The sequence below is a fragment of the Hoplias malabaricus genome, chromosome 13 (assembly GCF_029633855.1).
Source record: "Hoplias malabaricus isolate fHopMal1 chromosome 13, fHopMal1.hap1, whole genome shotgun sequence".
NCBI lineage: Eukaryota > Metazoa > Chordata > Actinopteri > Characiformes > Erythrinidae > Hoplias > Hoplias malabaricus.
The window spans coordinates 29227589-29255386 of NC_089812.1; the positions used below are offsets into that span (position 1 = coordinate 29227589).

Genomic DNA, 27798 nt, shown 5'->3' on the forward strand with positions numbered 1-27798 from the left:
CATAGCAATGAGGAATCTTTCCACAAATCTTCCCTAAACCATCAATGAGTTTCTAGCACCATAACACTACAATCATGGCTGGAAAGAAGACCAGCAATCAAGTATTTATCGTGTGTTTTTTCCCCTCAGTATAGGAAAGAACACAACAGTCTCCAGGGAAATCGGTTGACTACAGATATTTAAGCATTTTTCAATTATGTATTCACTTTGCTACTGAAAGCAGGTATTTTCTTTGCCTCTCAACAAAACATCACCAATTCTTCCTTCACTTCAAAACATTAAGATATTCTAATGCTTCATTCTAATTCTTTCAAATACTTGAATAGCCTTACCTCACAGAAGAGGGTCAGTTTGTCGTCTGGCAGCAGCCCATTGGCTTCATCCAGCAGGAAGTCCCGCCTTATGAACTTCTTGAAACCCCAGTCTTTTCCCTGAACAAAACGGTAGGCTCGCTGACTCTCTGCACACACACACAAAAATGCACGTTTAGTCTGAAGTTATTCCATGAGGACATCTGCACTTAGAGTCTGAACTGTGACGTGTCAACACTCTCACCCTGATGGCAAGGATGGAAAAGGTTATAGGTTTGATCCCCATAGCTAATGGGTACATCCATGGTTCACCTCCAAAATTCACCTCAGAAAATGAAGGGGCGATTAATACATTGTTTTGATAGTCTCTGTTCATGTAGCCACCAGCATAAACCTTCTATTAAACTGTTGACTTCTGCTTGAAAGATCTGACCACCATTTCATCCCAAGCTTCTTTTTCAAAGACACTGCGTGAATGCCTCAAGCACATTCTCTTGCAAATACACCTCTCAAGTCTTGACTGCCAATTTTCCAAAATCCCCATCCTCTCTCTTCCACTCCATGTACATCCTCCGACTTAAAGTAAAACCAACTGAAGCGGTGCCACTGCTGAAACTTCCTATTTCACAACAGGAGGAATATATTTAACGCAGCGGACAGAAAAATGAAGTGAAGTGGACCAGCCGGGCTTAATTCTTACTCACAGGATATTGAAGGGCAAGAGCTAGTGAGCAGAAGTGAGGAAGAGAGAACGCATAAGAGAAAATAAAAGTGCCCTTATCCACAGGGCTTTCATCTGAATCTGTGCTCTCACTGGGGATTGGTCTGGTAACTGGCCAATCCAAATAAGGACAGGCCCAAATGGTGGTGGCAAACGGCCAATCAGGGTCAGACCTTAGTGGTCACTAACAGAGTGCAGCAGTCACTGGAGTGACCAGAAGGCCTGCACAGAAGAGAACGTGCGAGCCGAAAGGCCTCGGTGGACGTAGACTTTGCCCCGGCAGCTCTGCGGGGAAAGAGAGGCTGCCTTAAAGCTGGAGCAAAGATCTGCTGCCTGCTCAGAGCCAGAGTTTATCACAGGGAAGCAGAAGAAGCTGCTGGACTGGGTGATATGGCGGGTATAATGTTGCATTCTAATTTAACACATTATACATACAGTTGTTTGCAAAGTTTGAACTAATGACTTATTCCATTAACTTTCCAAACAAAAGTAACACTCTCTCGGGGGAACAAATATGCCACAATTATATTTACACACAATTCCTATTTATATATTGATTCTGTGTTCATTTGGGGTGGGAAAACATAATAATATTCACCAGTGATTTTACCCAATGTTTTATTTTGTTAAAGTAGTATTTTTGCCTTAAAATTACAGCTTCAAAATCATTGTGAGGCTGTAGTGACCTGTAGTAGTGAGACTAGTGCTTTGCAAGCCTGGGCTCAGCACTGCAGAAACTGCACTATGTCACTTTTGGGGAGAGCTGGAAGGCCCCCCCCCCTCCCTCCTTTTTTCTTTTTGCTTCCCTCCTCCTTTTCATTTTGATTTCAGGAGAGTGCTGTAAACATGAACTATACTCCGCAACTGTTGAGGGAGCCCAAGAAAATATCAAATCTTACCTATTGTTGCTTTAAATTACTCCGAATGACTTTGTGTACATCTGAAGTGTTTGATTGTGTAGAAATGTTGGAAGAAATAATAAAAGTTTTTCTATTTAACCGGACTAGGACTAGTATGAAATAATAACAGAGGTCTATGGCTTTAAAGCAGTCGTCTTGTTATTTTTCCCCCTGCATGAAACACCAGGTGTAAACAAACCCAAGACACATACTGGGAGCAACAGGGGGCAGTTAGGGGTTAAGTGCTTTTCTCAAGGGCTCCTCCAACCCACCTCCCCACCTTCATTTTACATTTTTTTCAGGCTCAAGTCTGTTTCTCTAACCTTAAGGCCATGGTGGCCCGTGTCTGCTGTCCTGATCAGTGGCTGCATTTTCCCCACAAATTAAGCTGAATGTATGCTAGCCACAATTCTCTCCCACCAGACCTGACTTCTCCTTCATATTTAAATGTTCTCTGGACAGCAGCAGAAATGACACCAACCAAAAGTCTTCTCCTGCACTGAAGCAGACCCTTCGCTGCCTGTTGTAGATGGATTCTGCCCATATTTTCCAGACTATAATATACACTGGAAACCATGCTAACTGTATAAAACAAATACATCCAAACCTATATTACAAACAGGAGGAAACAGGGTAAGAACAGAAAGAGAATCAGAAATGAATCAACTTGCAGCTGAAACTAAAAACTCACGGTTCCTGAGATCTACATGTTTCAAATAATTTATAGCGAGTCCATCAGAACGCAACATCAGTGATACTCTGACAACAGCAGAACAACATCAGCTTAATCAAATGTTCAACAAACCCTCTCCCTTCACAATGTGGACATGGTGAGACCAAGAGGGTACAAGAAAAAACTCCTCAGAGCTTCAGCTGAAATCATGGTTTGTCTAATACTCTGCTCTACCAAGGGTGAAAATATCTCCCTATAAACTTTACACTACTTCTAGGGCATTTTTTCTTCCTTCTGTCTGTTCCTCCATTTTTTGAGAGTTATTCTATTGCTGTGTGTCTCATAACAGGGTGTGAAATGCTCCGTGTCATACACGGTGAGAGTTTGATAGTGACACTGATCCGCTCCACAGGGGAGCATTAGAGACACAGAGAGAGAGAGAGAGAGAGAGAGAGAGAGTTAAAACAAATCACACAGCAGATGGAAAAACAATATATAATTAGAATACTACATAGAAAAGAGGGGGAAAAAAAGGGGTTTCCATCCACCAAGTTTTTGCGAATTATGAAAATGCGCACAAATAACCAGTGAATGGAAAAGGCCCAATATTCACAAACATTGCAAAGAGCTTTACGCCTGGACGAGGTGGAAGAGTTTGACTATCACGGAGCCAACGTCATCTGGAATTTATTCGCAAAAGTGCAGTGGATGGAAACATGACCCATTTCGCATTTTTTCGGACAATATTTATTTATTACGTATAACATTTGCAGGCGTTTTGGATGGAAATCCAGCTAGAGAGAGAGAGAGAGAGAGAGAGAGAGAGAGAGAGAGAGAAAGAGAGAGAGAGCTAGAGAGAATGCAAGAGAACAAGCGAGAGAGAGCATGAGAGAGAAAGAGAGCACGAGAGAGAGGGAGAGAGAGAGAGGGAGAGAAAGAGAGGGAGAGAGAGCGCGAAAGAGAACGTGAGAGAGAACAAGCAAGAGAGAGAGGGAGGGAGAGAAAGCTTGACAGAGAGAGAGGGAGAGCGAGAGAGCATGAGAGAGAGAGAGAGAGAAAGAGAGCAAGAGAGAGCGAGAGAGAGAGTGAGAGAGGGAGAGCCAGACAGAGAGCGCGAGAAAGAGAGCAAGGGTCTGATAGGCCTGTGGAGATTATTGAGGGTCAGCTCAGGGCAGGCTACAGCTGGGTCTGCGCCCTCACTGAGGACCCGCCTGGCAGCTGACCAATCCAAGTTAAGGCAGGGTAAAGTTAAGGTGGCAATCAGCCAATCAGGTCCGACCTCAGTGACTGCTGACAGAGCATTGAAGAAGAGATGGGGGTAAAAGAGGCAGTTTTAAAAATGCGTGAAAGAAAGAAAGAGAGAGAGGTCAGAGGTCAATGACCTGCTGACCAGACAAGGGAAAACTAAGACTGAGAGCCAAACAAGGAAAGTGTGATAAGGATAAAGGGGGAGAGAGAGAGTGTGCGCGAGTGATTTGGAGTGTGCATGCGTGTGTGTGTGTGCGTGCATTGGAACATCCATATTCAGGTCCTAGCTCTGGGCTTTAGAGTCTCTGTGCCCAATGTGCTGGAACTGGGTTAGAGAGAAAGAGAAGGTCACACACACACACACACACACACACACACACACACACACACACACACACACACACACACACACACACACACACACACACACACACACAGAGAGAGAGAGAGAGAGAGAGTCAAAAGGGCAGGTCGCATTAGCACAAACTTTTAAAAATATACAGCACTGCGCAAAAGTCAGAGACCACCCTTTACTTATTCATCTGTGGCCGTTACGTACAAGCCATACTTTTTGCAGGTGACATTCCTGAGGAGATTAAAGGCAGTAGAAAATCTGAATGAAGTAAGCAATATAGAGTTTCTAAAAGGAGAGCTCAAAAAATACAGAAAGGAAAAGATAAAAAATAAACCTTTAACAACCATGCAAGACTTGGAAGATCAGCAAAACCCATGAAGAGCACTTAAAGGTTTCATCTGTGAGAGGCAGCAGATCATCGAGCTCCACTCTTACTTCAGATCAGAACAAATCTACAGATGTTTCTTTTCATACTTCCACCACCATACAGCTAACTAATCAGCGATATGAGTCTGAAAGGACCTGTATCCCTGAAGAAGCTGTTACTGAAGGAAAGAAAAAAAAATGTTGGAAATCAAACAAACAAGCGGCTTGTGTTCATTACTGAATTGTTAGAAGTAGAGGTATCCTCTAAGACTGGGGGGAAGAAAAGTTTGGGGAACCACCGGCCTAGAAATATAAGAGAGAAAGAGAGAGTGAACGTGCACGTACGTGTGTGTGTGTGTGTGTGTGTGTGTGTGTGTGTGTGTGTGTTAGCTGCATGTGCACATTCTGACACCAATCCCTTTTCATTACAGAAACACAGTGAGTAAAAAAACAGAGAGGGACAGAGAAACAGAGAGAGATCATTCTAATGTGTGTGTAAAACACAAAAAAACCACCATCTAATCTTAATTAAAGAATCGGCGCTGCAGTGAAGCGTCAGCACAAACACGTGCGGATATCGACATCCTCTCAAGACGCATCAATACAATCTAATACAGTAAACACTCGTCAATAACTTCTACTCTATCAACCGCCAGTAAATCTCTGTAGTGTTCAGGCACTCGATACAATGACCCACCACACGGGGCCTGTCCACCGAGTCCATCCTAGTCCTACCAGCCTACATTCAGTAATATAAGACACATTTTATCTAAAGGGGCTGCAAAGGGATGGATCAGCCATCTCCACTGAAATGTGTCAGTATCCAGCTGTAAAACTGACAATGTCCAATGCCGCTGCTCGTTTGCTGCTTGTTTTTCGATGCCACATTTTTCAAACAACAGGAGAGACCCGACTCGAGCACAGACCATGTCTCTCTTCACATTCAGTAATATATTTCTGAAATATGTGGACTGTGGAGTTGTTGTTCTCTACTGCAATAATGAGGGGATGTCCAGAAAACAACAGTAGGGTATAGCCTGCTAATAGCACACACAGCAATGTTTACGTTTGAAATATAACAAGTTAAATGTCTATGTGAGGTTTTTATTTAACAGAACAAAATCATGTTTTTCAGCCATATTCAGGCTCTTGTGCAATGCAATGTTTCCTGTAATCATACTTGTATTAGGGCCTGGAACTCATGCCCAATAGAATCTAATGATTGCTTTATATGTGATAGATTCATGTGATATATATACACACATACACACACACACAACATCAAACAGATATACAAACAGCTGAAGCTATAATCGTAATGTATTCTGCGCCAGCAGTCTTGTTGCCTGTGTGGAGTCAGTGGGCACGGTGCGAGGTTAACGGCTGCGTGGCATTCCGCCAGTGTGAATGAACCTGCCAGAACACAGAGCAGCTTCCAGCCCAAACACTGAACCTGAGCCCAGCAGCACTGCTGCAGACATACACACCCACCTCCACTATGTCACAGCTGTTCCACAGAGCAAATGGGCGCAGGCAAGAGAAGGAGGGGCACAGAGGGCATCCTCTTAATCACCCCCAGGTCCACCATGGCACATAAGCATGGAGATGCCCCTGACTACATTTTGTTTAATTATTTCTCACACACAGTTCACTGAAATCCTCTCCAAAGTGCACTTTTTATACTGATCCCAGATATTTTATTATGATTTAAATTTAATGTGAACGCTGTCTTTTTAAAAATAAGTGTAAGAAATTTTAAACATTTTGAAAATAATTTTAAGGACGAAACCTATCGCTTGCATTATCAGGCATTTTGTAGGCTTTATATGCTTCAGATTTGAAGTCTATCACCCAAACTGTAACTCTGGAATAGGTTAAAACGACTCTGAATCACTATTGTAGGAGTTTGGTGTGTTCTCCCTGTGTCCGCGTGGGTTTCCTCCGGGTGCTCCGTTTTCCTCCCACAGTCCAAAAAAACACGCTGGTAGGTGGATAGGCGACTCAAAAGTGTCCGTAGGTGTGAGTGTGTGTGTTGCCCTGTGAAGGACTGGCGCCCCCTCCAGGGTGTATCCCGCCTTGCGCCCAATGATTCCAGGTAGGATCTGGACCCACCGCAACCCTGAACTGGATAAGCGCTTACAGATAATGAATGAATGAATGAATCACTATTGTTCCCACAGCAAAACAAACTTTTATAAAGTTTGTTCCCAACTGGAACCAAAGAAGAATTTATTCCTCAGGGTGAACGGTGACACTGTCCGAGGGCATGAAGAGCTTCAGAAACACCAGAAAGAGCTGAGAGCCTCAAAATAAAGTGTTAAATAAAGCGCAGTGGAGCTGGATGCAGTCATTTACAATGTGTTATATAAATAAATAACAGGAAATAAAGTTGTGTGTCTTTAAAGCGACAATAAGCTTTTTTTTTCCTCCACTGTTCAGGAGCTCACATGCAAATCACTGTGACCTTTCCCTGCTGTAAACAAACGTATGTTTCCTACCCTCCTCCAAAACTGAGGCCAGAGTAGCAACAGCAGAGGCTCTACTCTCCCTATTAGTGTCAGTGGAGCCTCACAATAATTCATTCATTAATTGTCTGTAACCGCTTATCCAGTTCAGGGTCACGGTGGGTCCAGAGCCTACCTGGAATCATTGGGCGCAAGGCGGGAATACACCCTGGAGGGGGCGCCAGTCCTTCACAAGGCAACACTCACACTCACGGACACTTTTGAGTCACCAATCCCCCTACCAAAGTGTGTTTTTGGACTGTGAGAGGAAACCGGAGCACCTGGAGGAAACCCTTGCGGACACAGAGAGAACACACCAACTCCTCACAGACAGTCACCCGGAGGAAACCCACACAGACACGGGGTGCACCTGCTGCACCACCGTGCCGCCCATCTCACAATAATTTTGAAGCTGTAATTTTATCGTAACAATATTACATAGTGTTCCATAGCGATCTGTTACACAATCTTGATACAACAGAACAATGTAACAACAACAAGAGAGAACTTTGCAAAGGAAAGCCTGAATAACCATCTCTCTGTTTATAAATATTCATGCTAAAGCCCTGATTCACAAGCTTTACAGCTTTATAAAGTCAAACAGGCAATAAAGCATGCACCAAGGCCATAACGGACAGCGCAAAATTTCATTTGAATAAGCACCTGACAGGATCGATAGAGAGCCGGCGACGAAGCTATAGCGCTCTAAATACACCCAGGCCTTCAGCCATATCCATCCATCCTACAGTTAACTCTCCAATTCCTTCATCAACCCAAGGGGATGAGCTCCAGCACATCTACACATTCATCACCGGCCCAGTGTTTTATTAGCTAATACAGACCATACGACGGGCTGCAAAATGGCCAGTGGAGAAATGCTTGAATGGACGCAGGCCTGTAATGATACAATTCACTCACTTCATTCTTCTGCTCTGCATTTTACCACCATCCACTCCATCTAGCAGAAGTGAGAGGAGGAAAAAATATTTAACATAGTGTAGCAATATATGGAGATCAGCCACAATATTAAAAACTCTCACAGCTGAAGTGAATAACTCAGAGTGGAGGCAGAGCTACTGCAGGGGGACACACGAATGAGATACATAACACGTCACTTGTAATAACTCTGCTGTCAAGCTGATTTGTCACTTTATTTTGGTTTGTTCAATAAGCAGTTGCGGATATGTATGAATTACAGTGTTTAAAATAGATGCCAGTGAGGTCTGGAAGCAAAAGTCATGTACTTGTTTGATGGAGTGGGACAGGCTCAAAACATTCTTAGCTATAAACTGGGGGGGACTGCAGAAAAAATATGGAATGTGGAAATGCGTTAGCTCATTATAGTGCCACTTCGGGCAAAAGGTCGGATATAATAGGCAGCAAATGAGCAGTCAGTTCTTGAAGTTGATGTTGAAAGTAGGATAGATGGGTTAGTGTAAAGGTCTCGGACAAGGACCTAGCTGTGGTCACAATGCTTTGGTTAGCACAACTCCAAACCAGCAGATTTTGTGGGTGATCCTGGAATGCAGTGGTTAGTACCTTCCAAAAGTGGTCCAAGGAAGGGCAACTGTTTAACGAGGAAAGCACAAGGGAAAGCAGAGGTCAGCATGGGCACGCAGCTTTTGGAACCAGGTACCTTTTTTAGGACCTGCTCACTGGTGGTTCCAAGTAAGTACTATAGGAAGTAAGGACTATATTGTGACATATAAACCTTGCAGAGCACAAACAGACCACAGTAAAATGTCAGTTGTGACTAAATGTAGACATTCAGCATAAACTATGTAAAAATCCAAGCTATAGCAGATATTAAACATTTGTTTTTACTTGTAAAATTATGCTGTGGACTTTGAATAGGTTCAAACCCTCCTTGAATTGTTGGCCAACATAATACAACAGCGAGAGCTGGAAGGTGCAACAAGGAAAGACAACTCTACTGATCTGTCTGAACAGATACATGGATCTGTGTTGAGTCCCAAAAAACAAATAAACACAAATACACGATGAGTAAACAAGACTTAACGATACCGGCTCCAATGTTGGGAGGGTTGTGGATCTGTGGTAATGGAAAACGAACAAGGTACCAGGGACCAAGAAGCAAGTGGAGTTGAGTAGAGTCAAGTAGTGCATGTAACATGCAGTGGAAAAGAACCATTAGACAACTGCAATATGCTAATAATAACACATGATACATAATAAAAATTATTTCAATATATCAATAAACAAAACACAGTTAGAAACCGGAGAACACACAATTAGCTTGCCAAAAAATGGCTTTATGGATCTGCTACACTGAGGCCAGACATGGGGCTGTACTCAAAGTAAACAGCTAGTTTACTTCATAGAGTTAACAATTCCGTTTGAGGATGCATTTGTTCGGAAGAAGCTGGCAGCTGAGGTGAGGGAACGCAGGTGGCAGGCACATGTATGACGAGTGGAGATAAGTGTTAGGGGATTTGTAGCCAGGTCTGCCACATCCCTGCTTGTGCAGTTCGGCATCAGGGGCCGGAAACTAAGGGAAACTGTGAAGGAGTTATCAGAAGCAGATGAAAGGTCTAGTCAGTGGTTGTGGATAAGGAGAACATAGACAAGTTGGGGAAATACACTGTAGAGGTACCATTGTGGTTGTTAATGATGAAGCATGTAAAGATCAAATGGAGCCAGCGGCATAGAACATGCATTAACGGTGCCAGTGGGGCTCAGTACAGTCTTAGTCACCCGGGAGGCCAGTGCAGATTTACGGTTGATGGTTAAGGGTAAGGTATGACTGTAAAGCTAGCTCTGAGCAGGGTGGGTCTGGGACGCCAGACTTCACTGTTGAGCCTTCTGGAGGTGTCGTGGTCTTAACTCAGCGAAACATTGACAAGGAGGTGCCTACCTGATGACCCCTGTGAAGAGCTAGTGATGCAGTGGGTGGCACTCATGGGCTGGGCTCAGTAACCTCAGTCGTTAAGGCTAGCTGGTTACTGATCAGATCACCTAGGTGTGGGGAAAATATGTGATAACAGGATTTTTTGTGGCTTTAGATAGGAAGAGAGTGAGTGGGGCCCTATGTGAAGCGCTAATGGATTGGCATTTTACATCTTATCTTGTATGTGGTTGTAATAATAAAGCTTTATTTCCTGTATGGCATTAGCCGGTTTATAAGAATGAGATCTTCCACCAGCTGAGCTATGAGTAATCCTAGGTGTTTTCAGTAAAGCCTGCCTCACCTGAGTGAAGTCTAGACAGTCTCTTAACAGGACAATTATTATCTCTTTGTAATGAAGTGCGTAGGTGGTCAGTGCTTCTTAGGGACTGACATCCACAATATGCTTAGAAAAGTTTACCGTCACTTAAATTGTCATAATTACAATGAATAATGTTCGGTTAAAGCCCACCCTGTTACTGTCTCATTCATAAAGTAACAGAATAACTTTTTACCAGAACGATGCTCTTTTGGCCTCTCTGCCTTTTCATCAGCCCTTCTCCCAATATCACCCACACAGCTGCGCGGGCGAACACACACACACCTCCGACAGGCTCCATAAACAGCAGCCGTAATGCAGTGTGCCTCTGCTGACACACAACCCTCTTAATTAAAGCACTTTACTTTGTTTTGATTTCTCTCCCTCCCTCAACCCTTACACTCTCTCTCTCTCTTTCTGACTCTCTTTTTCCTCCCACCTCCACCCCTTCAGGAGGAGGCCAGGATTAAATTGGATTCTAAATGATCCAGAACCGATTTCTGCTGCCATTTTTTCCCCATGTCTTGCAAGCCCGCCCGCCACATTCCTTTATATATATATATTTAAAAAAAAAAAACCTCCTGTCTCACAACAGCGCTGTCAGGGTCTTCATTTTCTGTGGCGAGGGGCTTCGGCTTGGTCCCTGCTCCTCCCTGGGGAAGAGCCGGAGAAAGTGAGGGAATGGAAGGTGCAGCTGAATGGAGCGATGGAGGAAGAGGAGGAGGAGGAGGAAGAGGAGGAGGGGGCGGCCAACTCGGCTGGTGAGCGCGTCTCGCCCATTAAGGTGGAGAAAATGAGAAAATTTGGAAAATGAAATACGAGCTGGTTCAGCCTCTCATCTCCCTCTCCTTCTTTCAGCCTTTTTCTCTCCTCACCCCACCCCCCTCCCCTCACTCTCTTGCTCCTACCTGGGATGCTTCAGAAAGATGAATCCGTGACTACGGCTTACACCTCCCGCTTCCCATCACTTTGATGGGAGGTTTGGGCAGGCGCATGCTCTTCTGTTTTTTTTATTCTCGCCTCTCTAGTAACTAACACAGACACACACACTTTATGGTTCACTGTCATTGTCATTAGTACTTAGTTTAGTTTACTGAACACAGATTGGAGCATTGCTATAATTGAGATCATTTGTTAAAGCTAGTCAAATCTGGCATTCCAATTATAAAACTGATATTAAGTTTTGCACTTAATGCACTGGTCCTAAATAAATGTTTGCATACTGGTTTTAGAGCATCAGCAACACTCGATGTATCATTACAGTCTAAAGTCTAATGACCAGGAAGAGGAAGCACCACTAATGCAACAACTCTGTACTATCCCAGTGCCTAATCCTGTTCATCCAGAGCCTACACTAAATCACTGGGCACAAGGCAGGGGCACCACACACTCACCCAGTCAGTCACACCCTCACTCCGATGGACACTTTTGAATAACCAATCTATTTAACAAAGTGTTTTTGGACTGTACGAGGAAACTGGAGCACCTGGAGGACACCCACACAGACACAGGAAGATCTCACCTGAGGCAGGGTTTGACAACCCCAGGACTATGTAGCTGTGTGAAAGTGCCACTGCCTTTTGTGCCACTGTGCTACCCAAGAGAATATATTACAAATTTAAAAGTAGAAGTCTTTAAAAATAGAGTATTAAAAAGTATATAATTAAACAAGGAGTAAATAAATGTCTAATTGCGAATAGCATTTTAACATTTAAGGTTTTTAAGTAGGAAGTGTTAGGAGTGTAAGTGTTTTTTCTATTAAAAGGCAACGTAAATTATTCTGGAGAAATACTATTTTTGTAGCTTAAAAAAACTCCCACTCGTTCCTTTTCATACAACATGAAAGTTGCTTTTAAGGTGGAACGGTGTGTTTGAGTAAAAAGCCGATTGTACCTTGTTGGTACTTAAAGTTTAACTTGTCTTTAAATTTTTATTCACTGTTCGAATTACCACAGAAGCCCATCTGTAAATAGAGCTGTTTAGTTTTGTAGCACTTTCTGTTTGTGTTTAAATTCAAGGAAAAATAGAGATGTCAGTTCCACCTTAAGTAATACATATGAAACAGCAAGAGACTGTGTCTCTCCACAGTCCAAAAGCCTCCAGATGCATTTCTCGGCAGTGCCTGTGCCAGCGACGCACAGAGAGAAAACCTGAGGCCTTTTGGATTGAGACACTTGGTTTCTTTCCTATTTACTGAGCCACTGCTGCATACAAACAGTGGACCATTTTCCAGCATGTAAACAGACTGGAAAGCTAGCACATGGTCAGGAAACATTCTCTAAATTCTATAAAATGTGTGTTGGACTAAAATCATGAACACTGACTTTAACATATAAACGGATGCTTCCAAGTTTAAAAAAAAATATGTAGAAAGAGAGAATATAAAAGAGAAAATGTATAGAGAATATAGTAATCAGCAGAATTAAACACGATCTGCTCTTTTAATCCTAGTTACACAATCGATTACAGCTTCAGGGCCAATTTTCAAATGCTTATCTTCCTCCATGTCGTCCTTGAGAAGGATAAACGGAAACGCCATGATTCATAAACTGTTTTATGGGGTGCTGAAACTTCCTGACTGATGAGACATTATTATCGAAAATAATAACATTTCATTCTCATGCACGGCTTTCCATGATAATCAAACATCACTCATTTTAAATTAATGGAGTGTTTTCTACAGTGGGATCTCATTTCTGCTCACTTTCAGTCACTTTGAAGGATGTGTTCTTTCTCCTCCAACTTTCCACTTTCTCCCCGTTGCCTTATTAGCATTTTAGCTTTTAAAATGAATTCAGGAAAACCCCCTTGACACATGTACGAAGGTATAGACAATAATGATGTAATGATGGCAATAAATCGTGCAGAAAAGGCCCAGAAAACAAGCAGAGAAGAACAGAGGAAAAAGAGAGAGCAAGGGATAGAGTGCAGAAGAAATGAGAGGCAGAAAGGGGGAGGTGAATTGTCAGAGAGAGGGGAGAAATGAAGACAGTCAACCCAATGGTGTTCAGAGGAATAACGGTTGCTCCCTCACTGCTCTACCTTTCCATACACAGGCTACACTCCAGGGACGTGAGCTCAGGAATTACTTCACAAAGCACACACACAAACTTCCACTACTATACGAATATAGGCAGACACACTCCTCAAGGTCTGACATATATGAACGATGTCACTGTCACACCAGTTTGAAGAAGTTAACTGCTCCAATAAGTGACAATATTAGATCAGATCATGTTGTAGGTTAAACACACTGTCTCAGTTGTCAAATGCCTAGCGTGAAAAAAGCAGAAATGATTTATTCTATTTAAACTAGTAGTGATGTCCCGATCGAATTTATTTGCCCCTGATCCGAGTCTTTAAATATTGAGTATCTACCGATACAGAGTCCTGATCCGATACTTATATTTCTCTAAATAATACTTTTACACAGTGCACACTTCTATATAAACAAGTATATTATAGATATTAAATTATCCCCAGTTTATCTGCTTGACACTGAATATCTCACATTAAAAAAGAAATTGCCTGCATCCAAACTGCTGCATATTTTTTATAACAAATAAACTAAATGTGTGTTCACAAACAGCTCATATAAATTCCCCATAGTGTAAGTAAGTAAAATTTTATTTATAGAGCACATTTAAAACCAAAGTGCTTCACAATAAACAAAAGAAAAATGTAGCATTGTAGTAGTAAAAAGAGAACTTTCCAAAATGAGTAACATAATACCAAAACCACTTTGTAGTGCCAGAGTAGCTTAATATTCAGTCACAATATATAAAAACTACAGTTCCGCACAGTCCAGAGTCACTGCTGCCGTTTCAGAGTTTTATGAACAATCTGCAGAGGACTTTTAATTTGAAATGAAGGATGCAGGAAGTGAGGACCTGATGACGCCTGACTGCGGTGACCAGCAGAGTCCAATCATAACAACATTTACAAAGCATGCTTAGTTTTAAAAACACCAGTGCTGGAAGGAATATTCACATTGGTCACGACCTGCTCAAGGAGGAAGAGGAGGGTGGTGGGACCTTGCCCTTTGAGGAAATGGAGATCAGACTTAAGATTGAGCTCAATAAAGTTGACAAAGTTCAGTAAAATAATGTTGTGATTGGCCCAGACACCAATCCTTGAGACTGGATTGGGACATCCCTAAAAACCAGTGTACTTGTACATTTTTTTTAATCACTTCATTACTTCAGGTATGTTTCCATATATTTTTTGCCAAAGTACTAATCAGCCATCGTAATGGGAACAAACAGGACACTTCATTACAGCATTAAAACTGAAGCTTTATCAGCAAGAATTCTGCTAATACCTATTATAGAAGGGACACCTTGTCACCAGCCAACAGATACACTGGTCCAAACGCACTTCAATATCAGCCAATGTCATCAGCCAAGTCCTAATTCACTCATATACACGCAATTATGCACGCAAACCCACGTTAAATACTTTTTCTCCTCTACAGGGCGGCACAGAAAACTGAAAAGCAAGAAGCTTCTACATCCAGCTCAGTTCTACTGCAGTTTGGACTCAATATAACCCAATTAAACACACACTCCCTCTAACTCATCAAATGAGACGGCCTCAAGACCTCAGTCTAAGGAACTCCAGCACCAATTAAAAGTCTAAATTCATACCACACTTCCTATACTTAAATCAAACATTACGAGGGGGCGAGAGCATTCAAATGGTCAGTGCTGTTGCATTAATATTATGAATTCCATTTCTCTCAATAGAACTAGACTGCAGTTCAACAAAGTCGTGTGTGCACTTTGATCTAGAACTTCAAGAACAGATGAAAGTGCCTAACTTTCAATTACTATTTAATTAATTAGCCTTTTCATCCATATGGAGTGTGTACACTTCAACCTAGTGCAACAACACATACAAATAAGAGAGAATATTAATGTTACAGCAAATGAGCCTAAGCAGACTAAACATTTCAGAGGCTACCTGGGGATAACAACCCAGCATAATGAGAGGATTATTTTGTCCATGTCAAACCACACACACAAGACCAAATAGGCTCAGACAGACATTCTGCTTTCAGGACAAACCCAGCAATGCTTTGGCCACTTCAAAACCGTAATTTAAGCCTAGAATAATGATCTATTGAACAACTATGTTCAAACTTCAACACTTACAATGCATTCACTCACATACAAATACTCACGGCACAACTCTTGACTGTTATTTGGAATGTATTAAAATGGTCTTTCTATAGCTTTACTGGAAAGTATGCTGACACCTGTGCAATAAAATAATAAGAATAAAAGATTCATATTATATCAGTCCAATATGAAATCAGATGAAGTTCCAATCCTTCTGGGGTGTGCTGTGAATGTTTCAAATTCAGAGTGTCGACTCACCCATGGCTTTGGTCTCCTCCCCCTTGGCATTGAGGATGGAGAACTTGAACTTGGCACGGACTTCACTCTTGGGACAGCTGACCAAGAGCAGATAGAGAGACAAGTAATCTTTACTCTCCTCATCCAGCCCTTTTGGATTCACTCGCAAACACCTGCACAAAGAGGACAGCAGAGAGAAAACAGCTACTGTTACTGCTACTCTCAGAGTCATTTCTACTATTTTTAAGTCAAATAATTAATTCGTATTTAAACAACTTTTCTTTCCCAGTATGTCACCAGATATTCTAGTCTAGGGGTCACGAATAGGCAGACCGCGGTCTGGACCCAGGCGCTGTATTATCCGGACATGGACCAAAAACGGTTTAATTTTGAACAGAGTGTTTGTTTTAAGTGGTGTGTCAATACGGTTCAGCTTTAGCGCTCCAAGAAACTTACAGACTAATCGAATGCGTTTCTGCATATCACACGTGCATTATGATGAGCGCAGTGACTCAAATGAGTGACACACAGGGCAGGGCTCCAGACACCACGTTCCTTGGGCCAACAAAAATAGCTCAAGGGATGTTATAAAACTTCTTTTGAGACACTTTTCGGGACGACAGTGTTGTGTGAGTTGCAACCAGAAACTTTAAAAATAAGGGAACGATCACCAGTTGAAATTCTCGTTTCTTTCTTTGAACATGGATTTTGTTTACGGAAAAAGTCCTGCCCTCCAGCAATAAGAGCCAATCAGATTGCTGTTTATGTAAAAAGAAAAGTCATTAGGGACTATTTAAATATGCATTTTTTAAAAATATTATTTTATTTGTACATTTTATTGAAATAAGAAACGACATTTTATTTAGAGTATTTGTTAATTTATAAATCTTATTGAAATATATTGAAATTATGTTGTAATTGTATTTAACATTCAGTTGTTAACTATGTGAAACGAAGCTATAAAGCTGTCTTAATGTACAGGATATGGCACTGAACATAATGCAAGTTGTACATTAGGTGCCGGACCTTGGCCTGTGAAAATTTTCTCTAACTGGACCTTAATGAATTTTAATTAATGACCCCTGTTCTAGTCAGTGGTTTGTAAAACACAGAGGGGAAACTCTGCTGCCCAACACGCGGTAGAACAGGGTTCCTCAATAAGCCTTGGGTAATGGGAAATTCTGAATAAACGTAGTCTGAATTTAAATATTATATAAACAATATATAAAAGATCACACTGTGGCCAAAAACTGAGAACTTTTGTGGCCTGGTTCTAACTTTGAATCAGGAAAATGCTTTATCATCACATAAATTATCAAGTAATTACTGCAGATTCATGAAGATTATAATCTTCAATTGATAATGCTTTTAATCGCGTGTGACTGCGACATCCCCAGTCCAGTTCAGATCAGGCAAAGCAGAACCAAACTTGTTCAAAGCCTAATTAATCTCCAAAAATGAATTGTCTGTCTTTGTAATAATTTTACTTATTACAGAATATTAAACCCCAAGTAATAACATGACAATAAGTCCTCAGTTAAAAATACATTACACAGAACTCTCATATTTCTTCTCACCATTTGAGCTTGTCATTGGCTCCTGAGGAGAAGGTGGAGCTTTTGATGACCTCGCCCATCTCCTCCCGACAGAAGCTGAAGTTGTTAATGGTCCACATGTAGGAAAACTTCACCACTTTGATCTGATCCACAAAACACACACACAAAAAAACACACTTATGCATCTATGGCCTCTTTTCTTTCCTGTTCGTTTGATATATAGGTAAATGGCAGCTAAGGCTTTAAAAATCGGCCACATCAAAACTGACTTTCATCTTGCTGCACTGTGGAAACAAATGGGGGAGAGGGAATGAAGAAGAAAGGTAATGAACAAACACTTGTTTAGGAAGGAAAGGGAAAAAAGGGCAGGGAGAGACATGCCTCACAGGCTGGTATGTAATGTGCCCTGGTCCCTTAAATATATTTAATTGTGGCCCTGTACTTTAAAGAACTCAGACCTATATATATGTCCACATAGACACACTCATTTGTTCATAGAAAAATCTCTTTCATCTGCTATCTCTGATGAAATCACCCTGGCAAGAGCACTCTCCTTACACAGAGGGATGGATATGAAAAATTGACTACTGAAGTTGGGCATTGGGTCAACTAGCAAACAATGCATTCACAATACATGTATTACAGGTGTATATATATAAATAAATGTCATTTATTTCAGTAATTCAATTCCAAAAGTAAAGCTAATATATAGATTCATTACAAACAGAGTGATCTATTTCAAGTATTAATTTCTTTTAAGGTTTAATAATGATTGTGGCTTACACCCAATGAAAACCCTAAAGTCATTATCTCAGAAAATTAGAATATTATTTAAGACCAATTTAAAAATTATTTTTAATACAGAAATGTTGGCCTACTGAAAAGTACAGTATATGCACTCAAAACTTGGTTGGGGCTCCTTTTGCATGAATTACTGCATCAATGCTGCATGGAGGCATTCAGCCTGTGGCATTGCTGAGGTGTTATGGAAGCCCAGGTTGCTTTGATCGCGGCCTTCAGCTTCTCTGCATTGTTGGGTCTGGTGTCTCTCATCTTCCTCTTGACAATACTATTTGAGAATCTATGGGGTTCAGGTCAGGTGAGTTTGCTGGCCAATCAAGAACAGCAATACTGTGGTTATTAAACCAGGTATTGGTACTTTTGGCTGTGTTGACAGGTGCCATGTCCTGCTGGAAAATGAAATACATCTCTCCATAAAGCTTGTCAGCAGTGGGAAGCATGAAGTGCTCTAAAATTTCCTGGTAGACAGCTGTGCTGACTTTGGACTTGATATAACACAGTGGGCCAATACCAGCAGATGACCAGCACCAACACCAGCACCACCAGTCCACTCCATGTGAATCTCCCCCAAATTTTGAATGGCCTTTTCTTGAAAATTCTTTCAAGGCTGTGGTTATCCCTGTTGCTTGTGCACCTTTTTCTACCACACTTTTTCCTTCTACTCAACTTTCCATTAATATGCTTGGATACAGTAGGAGGGTGTTACGTCAGCAGTCTTCCCCATGATTGTGTAGACTACTGAACCAGACCAAGGGACCATTTTAAAGGCTTAGGAAACCTTTGCAGGTGTTTTGTGTTGATTATTCTAATTTTCTGAGATTTTTGGGTTTTCACTGGCTGATAATCATCAACAGTAAAAGAAACAAACGCTTTAAATAGATCACTCTGTTTGTAAAGCATTTATATTATATCTGTTCAGAGCTACTGCTCAGACAAGTCTGTGCCACACTCTGAAATCATTTTACACACGACACAAAGAACACACTGCAGTGTCTGCAGATAAGTCAAAGTACACTTCCAAGGAATAATTTCTTCAAATGCCATTGCCATGACAACAGCAAACATCCTAGTTTCCATTTGCAAAATTAGCACTGCTAAAGACTAGCTTTTAAAATATACTGGAAATAAACACAAGTTGCATTGCTGTTCTCTGAAGCCTCACCGGCACAGCTTTAGGACAAAAAAAAAAAAAGTCTGAAGGACTTAAGCAATGCTTTTGTGTCTAAACTACACTACGTTGTCCTCATCTGAACTTAAGGCTAGATTTATCTCAGAAAGAATGTTTTACATCCTACAAAACCGGTTCCTTTCATCTCACCAGTGTTATACTGACTATGCCAATCATATTTCTTGCCAATGTTAATTACTGGCTGAAAGTCTGTCCCTATATAATAAAGACGTGTAGAGCAGAACTGCACAACCCTAATTCTACAGAGCTGGTGTCTACCCGTTTGGTAGCTTCCCTTCTTATAAACCTGGGTATAAAACAGATGAATCAGATCAGATGTTTGTACAAGAAATTGTGCTTTTCCACTGCATGGAACCTACACGACCCAACTCGGCGCTTTTGATTTTCTGCTAGCCAAATCTGGTACCTGGTCCCTGACATGTAAACCTTGCAGAGCGCTGACTGGCCAGAGAGACCTGCCAATCACCATGAAATGCAGAGCTCCTGCATAAACTAGCAAAAGCCGAAAGTGCAACAAGGAAAACTGAACAGTGAGAACTGGTATTCTCAATGTATTCAGTACTGAGTGCATAAAACAAAACAACATGTGAATACACAATGAGTAAATAGCACCTGACTTTTACCGTCAGCATTGTTGTTATTTCCAAAGCCCATGGTTCCCATTAGATACAGGGTTTTGCAATGTGACTGTGCCAGTGGAAATACAATCAGCTAAAAGAGTCGAGCCGAGCTGATCCCATTCAGTGGAAAAGCACCTAAAGTCACCAAACTCTGCAAGAGGCTGAGCTTTCAGGGCCAGCGCCATTCTATCCTTCATGTGCCGCACAACATACACAATGAGGTCATATCAACAACACTGTTCACTCACCTGTGTGTAACACCAGCTTTCGGCCACGGGGCCGCTGGTCATCTCAGCGGGAGGGGGCGGACTCGGGACCCTGGACATCGCCAGCTTTGATCGTGTGGGTGAGGAGGGCACTACACAGCCAGCAGAAAAAGAAGCACCAACACACACACACTCGCCGCCTCACGCTCCTAGTAACACTTCTCAACACACGTTCGCACAAACTCTGTGCTGAGATAACACAGCCGCCGCTAGGATCTGCGCACACGCTGAGGTTGAGATTCTTCCAGAGAACAGGGGTCTATAGAGAGCCACAGAGCAGAGTCACAACTGCAGCAGAACCTGAGAAAGAGTGAAAGAGAGACAAAAAAGAGAGAACAACAGTGTGTCAAAACATGTGCAAGCAGAAACATGGTTCCTCAGGTGTACCTCCTGTGTAAATAATAATTCAAAAATATATATTAGCCACATATAGTGCACACCTAGTGTAATGAATCCCACTGAAAGCACACAGACTGCATCACATTGCAAAGTGATCGAGTGTTCCAGATTACCGTATTTTCCGCACTATAAGGCGCACCGGATTATAAGGCGCACCTTCATTGAATGACCTATTTTAAAACTTTGTCCATATATAAGGCGCACCGGATTATAAGGCGCATACAATAGACGCTACAGTAGAGGCCGGGGGTTACGTTATGCATCAATTAGATGGAGCTGCGCTAAAGGGAATGTCAACAAAACAGTCAGATAGGTCAGTTCAACTTTATTAATAGATTACAACCCAGCGTAGTTTAAGGTAAAACATGTAGTGCAATGTTAATATACCCCACATAGTGGGGGGGGGGACTTTTCCTCGATTCAATAATAATAATAATCACAATATAGTAACACTCGAAATAGTGCAAAGCGATAAAAATATCAATAACTCAACGTTGCTCAAACGTTAAAATCACACAACACACAAAATAAACACGTAAAGCTCACTTTACTAAGTTATTCCTCTATTCCCGTGTTCTTCTGCGTGACTGATCGCCTTGAGTTTAAACTCTGCGTCATATGCGTGTCTCTTAATCTCTTAATAGGGGCCATTTTGGGGTCTTTACATAAAAAACAAATGGAAATGAAATATATATACCGGTATATATCCAGCATGCACCGCGCGCGGAAGAAAATGAAGTAGGCGGCTGCTTACCGTAGTTGCGAGACCTGGCTCAATATTGGTCCATATATAAGGCGCACCGGATTATAAGGCGCACTGTCGGCTTTTGAGATAATTTGAGTTTTTTAGGTGCGCCTTATAGTGCGGAAAATACGGTAATGTAGTGAAATTGATAACGTGTTATAAATTAAAATTCTACTCCTACACTTGATTAAAACCTGATACTCCACTGTTACTACTCTGCTGTTATTTGCTGCTTTTTTCAGTGATGTTACTCTGAACTTGCTCAGTGATGAATGAATTCCTGTTCCAAACGAAGCAGAACATTCATCAGCTTGAATGTCATGTTTTATTAGGTTTTACAGTATCGTCCAGATGTTGGGAAGCACAGCTCTAATGGGGAGAGGAATAAAATGCATGCTGATGTGATGTATACTGGCACCAGAGCCTATATATAAATTCAGCTATGTAGTTTTATTGCCAATTATCTTATCAAATAGCCAATTATCTTTCCAAAATCAATATAAAATACATGAGCCAACTAAACCCTAGTGAGTAAAGCCAGTTTCACAAGGTGCTTTGCTTCTAAACTATTGTTTCTTCACTCTGGTTCCTTTTATGCAGTGTAATAAATTTAACTAATAGTTTACTGGTCAAACTGAAAGTATGAACAATTCTGCAATGACTCAGAAGAGCAGATGTGCCTTTATCAATCATTAAAATCATACTGAAAAGCTGATTTTGGCTTAAAGTTACTTAATCAATTAAGGCTGCATCTAACGAATCCCAAATAGAAGCCTGATAATCAAGTATCCCCACATTATTAAGCTAAAGATGTACACATTAATAGCAATGTCCGGTCCAGGTACAAGTCTCCGAAATTCTAGAAAAAGGCAGAGCTTAATCTTATTGTAATTGCATAACAATGACGCATCAAAATTCAATACATGTTCAATACTCTGAAGCAAATTTAACATTTTATAAACTTGTCGACACATCCTGAATACACGAGCAGACAAATTCATGGCTCAGCACGAAACTGCTCCTCCAACAAACTTGTCATTTTAATGTGACGTCTGATTTTACACAAAAACACAACAGGATGATCCAGCTGCCTTAAAGTGCAGACTTAATACTACATCACCAGAAACATTACGAGGCTGTCCAAATACATGCATCTACACATTTTTATTTTCCCAGGAGATGTCCTTCACATTGCGTGAAACTTTCATGAAAAATGAACAAACAGACATTTCTAAAATAACTTGGAAATAACTTGTTTTAACACTTACCCATTAGGAACAACAGAAGAACTTCAGAACCCCTTTAGTTTGTTCACTGTGTAAAACTTTAAACCACTGTATTCAATCAAGTCTGAAGAGACAGCGCTGATCTTTCCTCATCCTTCAGGCAAACAGTGACATTCTGAAAAATCCCACCCTGCCAAAAAAGTTCTAGATTCTGATTCTGAGTGAATGAGGTCCCAATGTCTTCCTCTACAGGACTGGACTGTTGCATTGAATTCCAAGTTAGATGGTTGACAGCCAAAATAATAGGAACACCACGCAAAAATCTATTACTTTACCAGGCACACCTCCCATAATCCTGCATGTTGTAGCAGGGTTGGACAATAACAAATGTTGAAATACCTGGGGAAAGTAAAACGTGGAACTGGAACGACAGCACGAAAAATGGTGGCTTTGGAAGGGGGCAATGGGTTCACCGAACAACGCAACTGAAGCCAAACTGTATTTATTTGAGTATTTAACCCCTCATTATGTAAATAAAATGGTCTTATCTGTCCAGTCAAAACAAACCAGTGATTTTATCTGTTGACACACTGCGTCAGAGCAAGGTGTGGAGAAAAATGTCAGTGATGCACAAATATAATGCAAAGCGAGTCCTTCGCTGAAAAATACAACAGATTAGTATTGGACAGTGAAATTTCTGTACGCTTGCCTGATTGGGCAAGCTGGAAAAAAGTTCATGTTGAACCCCATGTCGGTTTGTTATTTCTAACTGTAGACCTTATGATGTTTATTAATTCGTCAGGGTGTAACTAGTTCATTTATCAACTGGTTATCAAAAGAAAAGACCTCATCAGCCACTGTTCATTCAGGACCTTGAAGTAGAGAGGGTGAGCAGCTTTAAACACCAGGGCGTCCACATCAGTGAGGACTTCGCATGGACATTGAGCACCATGCAGCTGGTCAAAAAGGCTCAGCAGCGGTTGTATTTCCTGAGGAGGCTGAGAAAATTTGGGATGTCACCCAGAATCCTCAAAAATGTTTATAACTGTGTCATCGAGAGCCTCCTGACCAGCTGTATCACCGTGTGGTACGGCAGCACGACTCTGATGGACCGTAAACGCTTGCAGAGAGTGGTGAAGACTGCTGAGAAGATCACCAGGACTCCACTACCCTCTCTGCAAAGCATCTACCACCAGAGAGTCCACAGGAGAGCTGCCTCCATCCTTAAAGACCCCATCCACCCCCAGCATGGACTGTTCATACTTCTGCCCTCAGGCCGGAGGTACAGAAGTGTCAAATGCAAGACCACTAGGTTATAGAACTCTTTTTTCCCCCCACTGCCATCAGACTCCTGAACCTACCTCAGAAATAACTCTGCACTTTGCTGTCAACATGTTTACATGCCTCTGTCATTTACTGTCACACAAACGATTGTTTCTACTTATTGCTGTTTTGATTGTAGCACTCGTTCACTTTACCGTTCACCTATGTATATAATCTCAGTGGACTTTGCACTTTATTAGTTATCTAGCTATTCGTTGTATTTTCTCTTCCATTCTTGGTGAGGAGCAAAAAAAAGAATTTAATTGTACACAGAACCTGTTCCTTACTGTGCAAATGACAATAAACTCTTTGAGCTTCAATTATGAACCTACAATGTGCATCTATATGGTAGGTGTTTCTAATAAAATGGCAAACAAGTATGAATATGACAATGCTATGAATAAATTAATTCATTAACTACATTTATTATCTTACTTGGTCCAATAAAAGCTCAATATGTGCTGAAACACACTTACAGTTTCAAATCAAATGAACAGCCTTTATACAAACAACAGGTCAACACCCGGACATAATGGCAACGAGCAGACAGCGCAGTCAAACAGTCCACAGTCTGGATCAGTTCTAACAGCCACAGCAGATTGAGCCAACTGGGTATTTTACAGCTTTAAAAGAACCAATTCAACTCTAGAGCTAATTACTAGGCCCGTCATGAAGTGCTTCAGGCATGAACTTTTAATAACACGCAAAACAAACTCACACACTTCCCTTCCTCCCTGACCAAAAAATAAATAAATAAAAAAAATTTAAACTGAAGCCACCTCATCACCTCTTCATCTTCCCTTTCTTTCCGGCTTCCTCATTCCGTGCTCCACTCTCTCGCCTTTGTCACTCAACCTGCGCCTCCCGCAGCCAGCGAGCGGGGAATCGAGGGACAGTCCAGTTCTTTTTCTCTTTAATTAGCACCTGATTGAAAGGCTAGATCATGGCCTGGTAGAACCTTCACGAAATTACAGCACAAGTTCGAGGAGAAGAACAGGACAGAGAACAGAGAGATGAGTAACAGAGTGGAGGGAGGTGAGACCAGCGGCTATTAATGGGGAAGGGGGTGATTAAGTAGAGGAAGAGCAACAGGAACAAAAAAGAAATTTGTTAGCACCACACAAAGGAAGAGGGAAACAAGAGAAAGGGGAAAAAAAAGACAGCAGACAGAGAGAGAGACGAAAAAAAAAGGTCAATTCTTAAAAGTTTTGAGAGGAAAACTGGAAAGGGCCACGGAGCAACTGAACCCTCTGCCCACGTACCTTTACACTCATGCTCACGGTCTTTAATTAATGCTCAGAGAAAACTTTCCCTTTCCTGGATCTGATCATTACTAAAGGCCATCTTCTGCCTGTTAATCTATCTGTCACATACTAATAAGAACAGGTTAAAGAGACCTATGATTCATGCTAAAACTGAAAATCGTTTCCTCTAAGAGGAAGCTTACACATCTAATAGTGAAGCATTCTTCACACTGATCATTCCCTTAAAGCAATTGATATCAACATGGTTTCAAAATTACATTCAGAATTTGAGTATAGTGTGACGAATTATTCCCTGAAACGCCTCAGGTGTCCTAAAGTCAAAGTCATTGATTGGATTCTTCAGTTCTACAACTGGGTCTTCTCTCCTCTCTATATCTCCCTCCCGCACTCGTTTGTCCTATTTGTATCTGATGAAAAACACTGGTGGCATTTTCACTCAGTGAGACAATGAAATATTAATCACTCAAGTTGGGAACAAGTTGGTGCCCATTTGCAATTTAAATTACCTTAGACTTCCTGGCAATTAATTTGTGCATGCGTGCGTTTGTGTGTGTGTGTGGTCATGTGTCTCCTGCTGTCTATTTTCTCAACTTAATTTTCAATGGTATTTGTACCATGTCTATCGCAACTGTCAACTAATCAACAGGAACTCACTTGGTGGCAATATAATAATGCTCACAAAGCAGCTAACAATCCTTCAACTCAGTAAATAGGCCCTGATGACAGAAGATCTGAAGTAACACACACACACACACAAATGAGCAAACATACACACACTATCAGTTGACAACAACAGATTACAGCCTGTGCTAAAAGCATGTCAGGTCTGTAAGAGAAAGTGAAGTCTGCTAATCGAAAGCCTTTTTCATCAGACATCCTCCGACACTTCATTCATCACTACCGTCTCTTTCTCTCTATCCCTTTCTCTCTCATTCTCGGGCAGTGATGTACACGCTGACAGTGCTAGCAGAGAGAGTGACTAATGGGTGATAATCTACAAGACATGCACTGGATAAATATTGACAAACACACATAAAAACCCATATAATTACCAGGTTTGTATTTAGCAAATCACACGGTAATAAGGGAAGATGGCAAATACATGTGTAACCTGTTAGCTACACACTATGTTAAGGCATCTATGCAAAACAGCGCACTGAGGAATATGACTATGCAATCATTACAGAGATAAATTCAAAACTTCATAGCTATAAAAACCACTTGCAACAACTGTGTGTATAATACACAAGGACACAGCTTAACTGAAGTAAAACAGCAGTGTTGTGAAGCTTTCGAATTGCTAATATCGCCCCCTGCTGGAGCATGCTCAGCTTGCTTAACATGAGTGATTATGAAGGCGAGTTACTAGCCATGTCCATGTTATCCGCTCCAAACAGCAAATCTCAGGATTTAAGTCATGAAATTAAGTCATGTCAAACATAAATGGCAATGTGTTCACGTAACATGAAAGTACGTATTTGTCTTGGCACATGAATGACATCAGCCTCTTTGTAGTGGAAGATGAAGCCTATTATTTATATTGATACTATAAGATGCCCCTTCGTTAGTGTCTTCAACAACAACATTCAGGATTTCCGATGGCTCCTCGTGAACCTGTTAAAGGTTCAAGGCAAAGGGCTCACATCTAAAGCAATCTTGAAAAGTACATTGCTTAAGACTTTTAGGAATGTGGATTCCTAACACCAGTCATGTTTTTAAAAAATGTAGGAAATAGGAGAAATCTCTTTGTATGTGTTTGGCAAATTTTTGACTGTCATTAGGCAAAGAAAGTTATGGCTGTAAAGATTTGTTTCATAAATGCTAAAGCCAGGTCTTTGGTAGATTATCACACTAAGATTAGGCCTGTCACTATATCCATTTCTTGCGCTCAATATATTGTCCCAGAATTAATTGCAATTAATGATATTATTGGCATTTTATGCCACTAATATAATGAAAATATAATAACATAATAATGCAATTATACCCCATTAAAAAGCAAGAAACTTTTGGCAAAAAAAACATAGTTATTAAGAAATAATTAGATATAAAATACATCCTAAATAAATAAATCACAATATAATTTTTCAATCAAATCAAAACAACAGCCTTAGAACAGAAAGATCAGAGAAAACTATAAAAAGAAACAGAGCAAGCGGATAAAATACTGGTGATGTTCATTCTTATGTAAACAACAATGCAACACAATGGACAACAAAAATTATTGAGGAAATATCCATATACAGGGGGTCCTCGACTTACGATGTTGATCCGTTCCTACGTCGCGTTTTAAACCAATTTTCGGTTTAAGTCGGAACATACGTACATACTATACGTAAATAACATATTGTAGGCGCTGATCCTATCCTAACACCTATCCTCCTCGGTCCTGAGCCGCGTATTCTTCCGCCGCGCACACCACACACAAAGTTCGCGTTGCGACGTTTACGACGCAAAACCAATTAAGTTGAAACAAGGCTTTATACAGTAAATGGGAGCTGTGTCGTTACCACGAAACATCGTAACTCGGGACTGACAAAACCTGAGGACCTCCTGCATTGTACAATATATCGATAATGTGATTATTGCGACAGTCATAAGTACGGGTTTTGCATGAAGCATTATCTTTTATTGGGAGGCAGCAGGGGCATTGACTACATATATAAAGCAAGTCACTTGTAATAATTTTACTGTAAAGGTGATTTGTCACTTTATTTTGTTCTGTTCAGTTTTGTATGAATTACAATGTT

At 41.1% G+C, this 27798-nt stretch overlaps 1 protein-coding gene across 2 annotated transcripts in view; it reads right to left on the bottom strand.

The window, feature by feature from the left end:
- Positions 1-27798, bottom strand: part of spop (speckle type BTB/POZ protein) — a 106571-nt gene that overhangs the window by 34769 nt on the left and 44004 nt on the right. For both annotated transcript variants that reach the window (XM_066641913.1, XM_066641914.1), the window contains 4 exons: positions 20073-20390; positions 17236-17357; positions 15680-15831; positions 333-460 (listed from right to left, as the gene is read on the bottom strand). In XM_066641913.1, the coding sequence (XP_066498010.1) occupies positions 333-460; positions 15680-15831; positions 17236-17357; positions 20073-20150 (480 nt within the window). In that variant the 5' untranslated portion in view covers positions 20151-20390. The remainder of the gene's footprint in view (positions 1-332; positions 461-15679; positions 15832-17235; positions 17358-20072; positions 20391-27798) is intronic.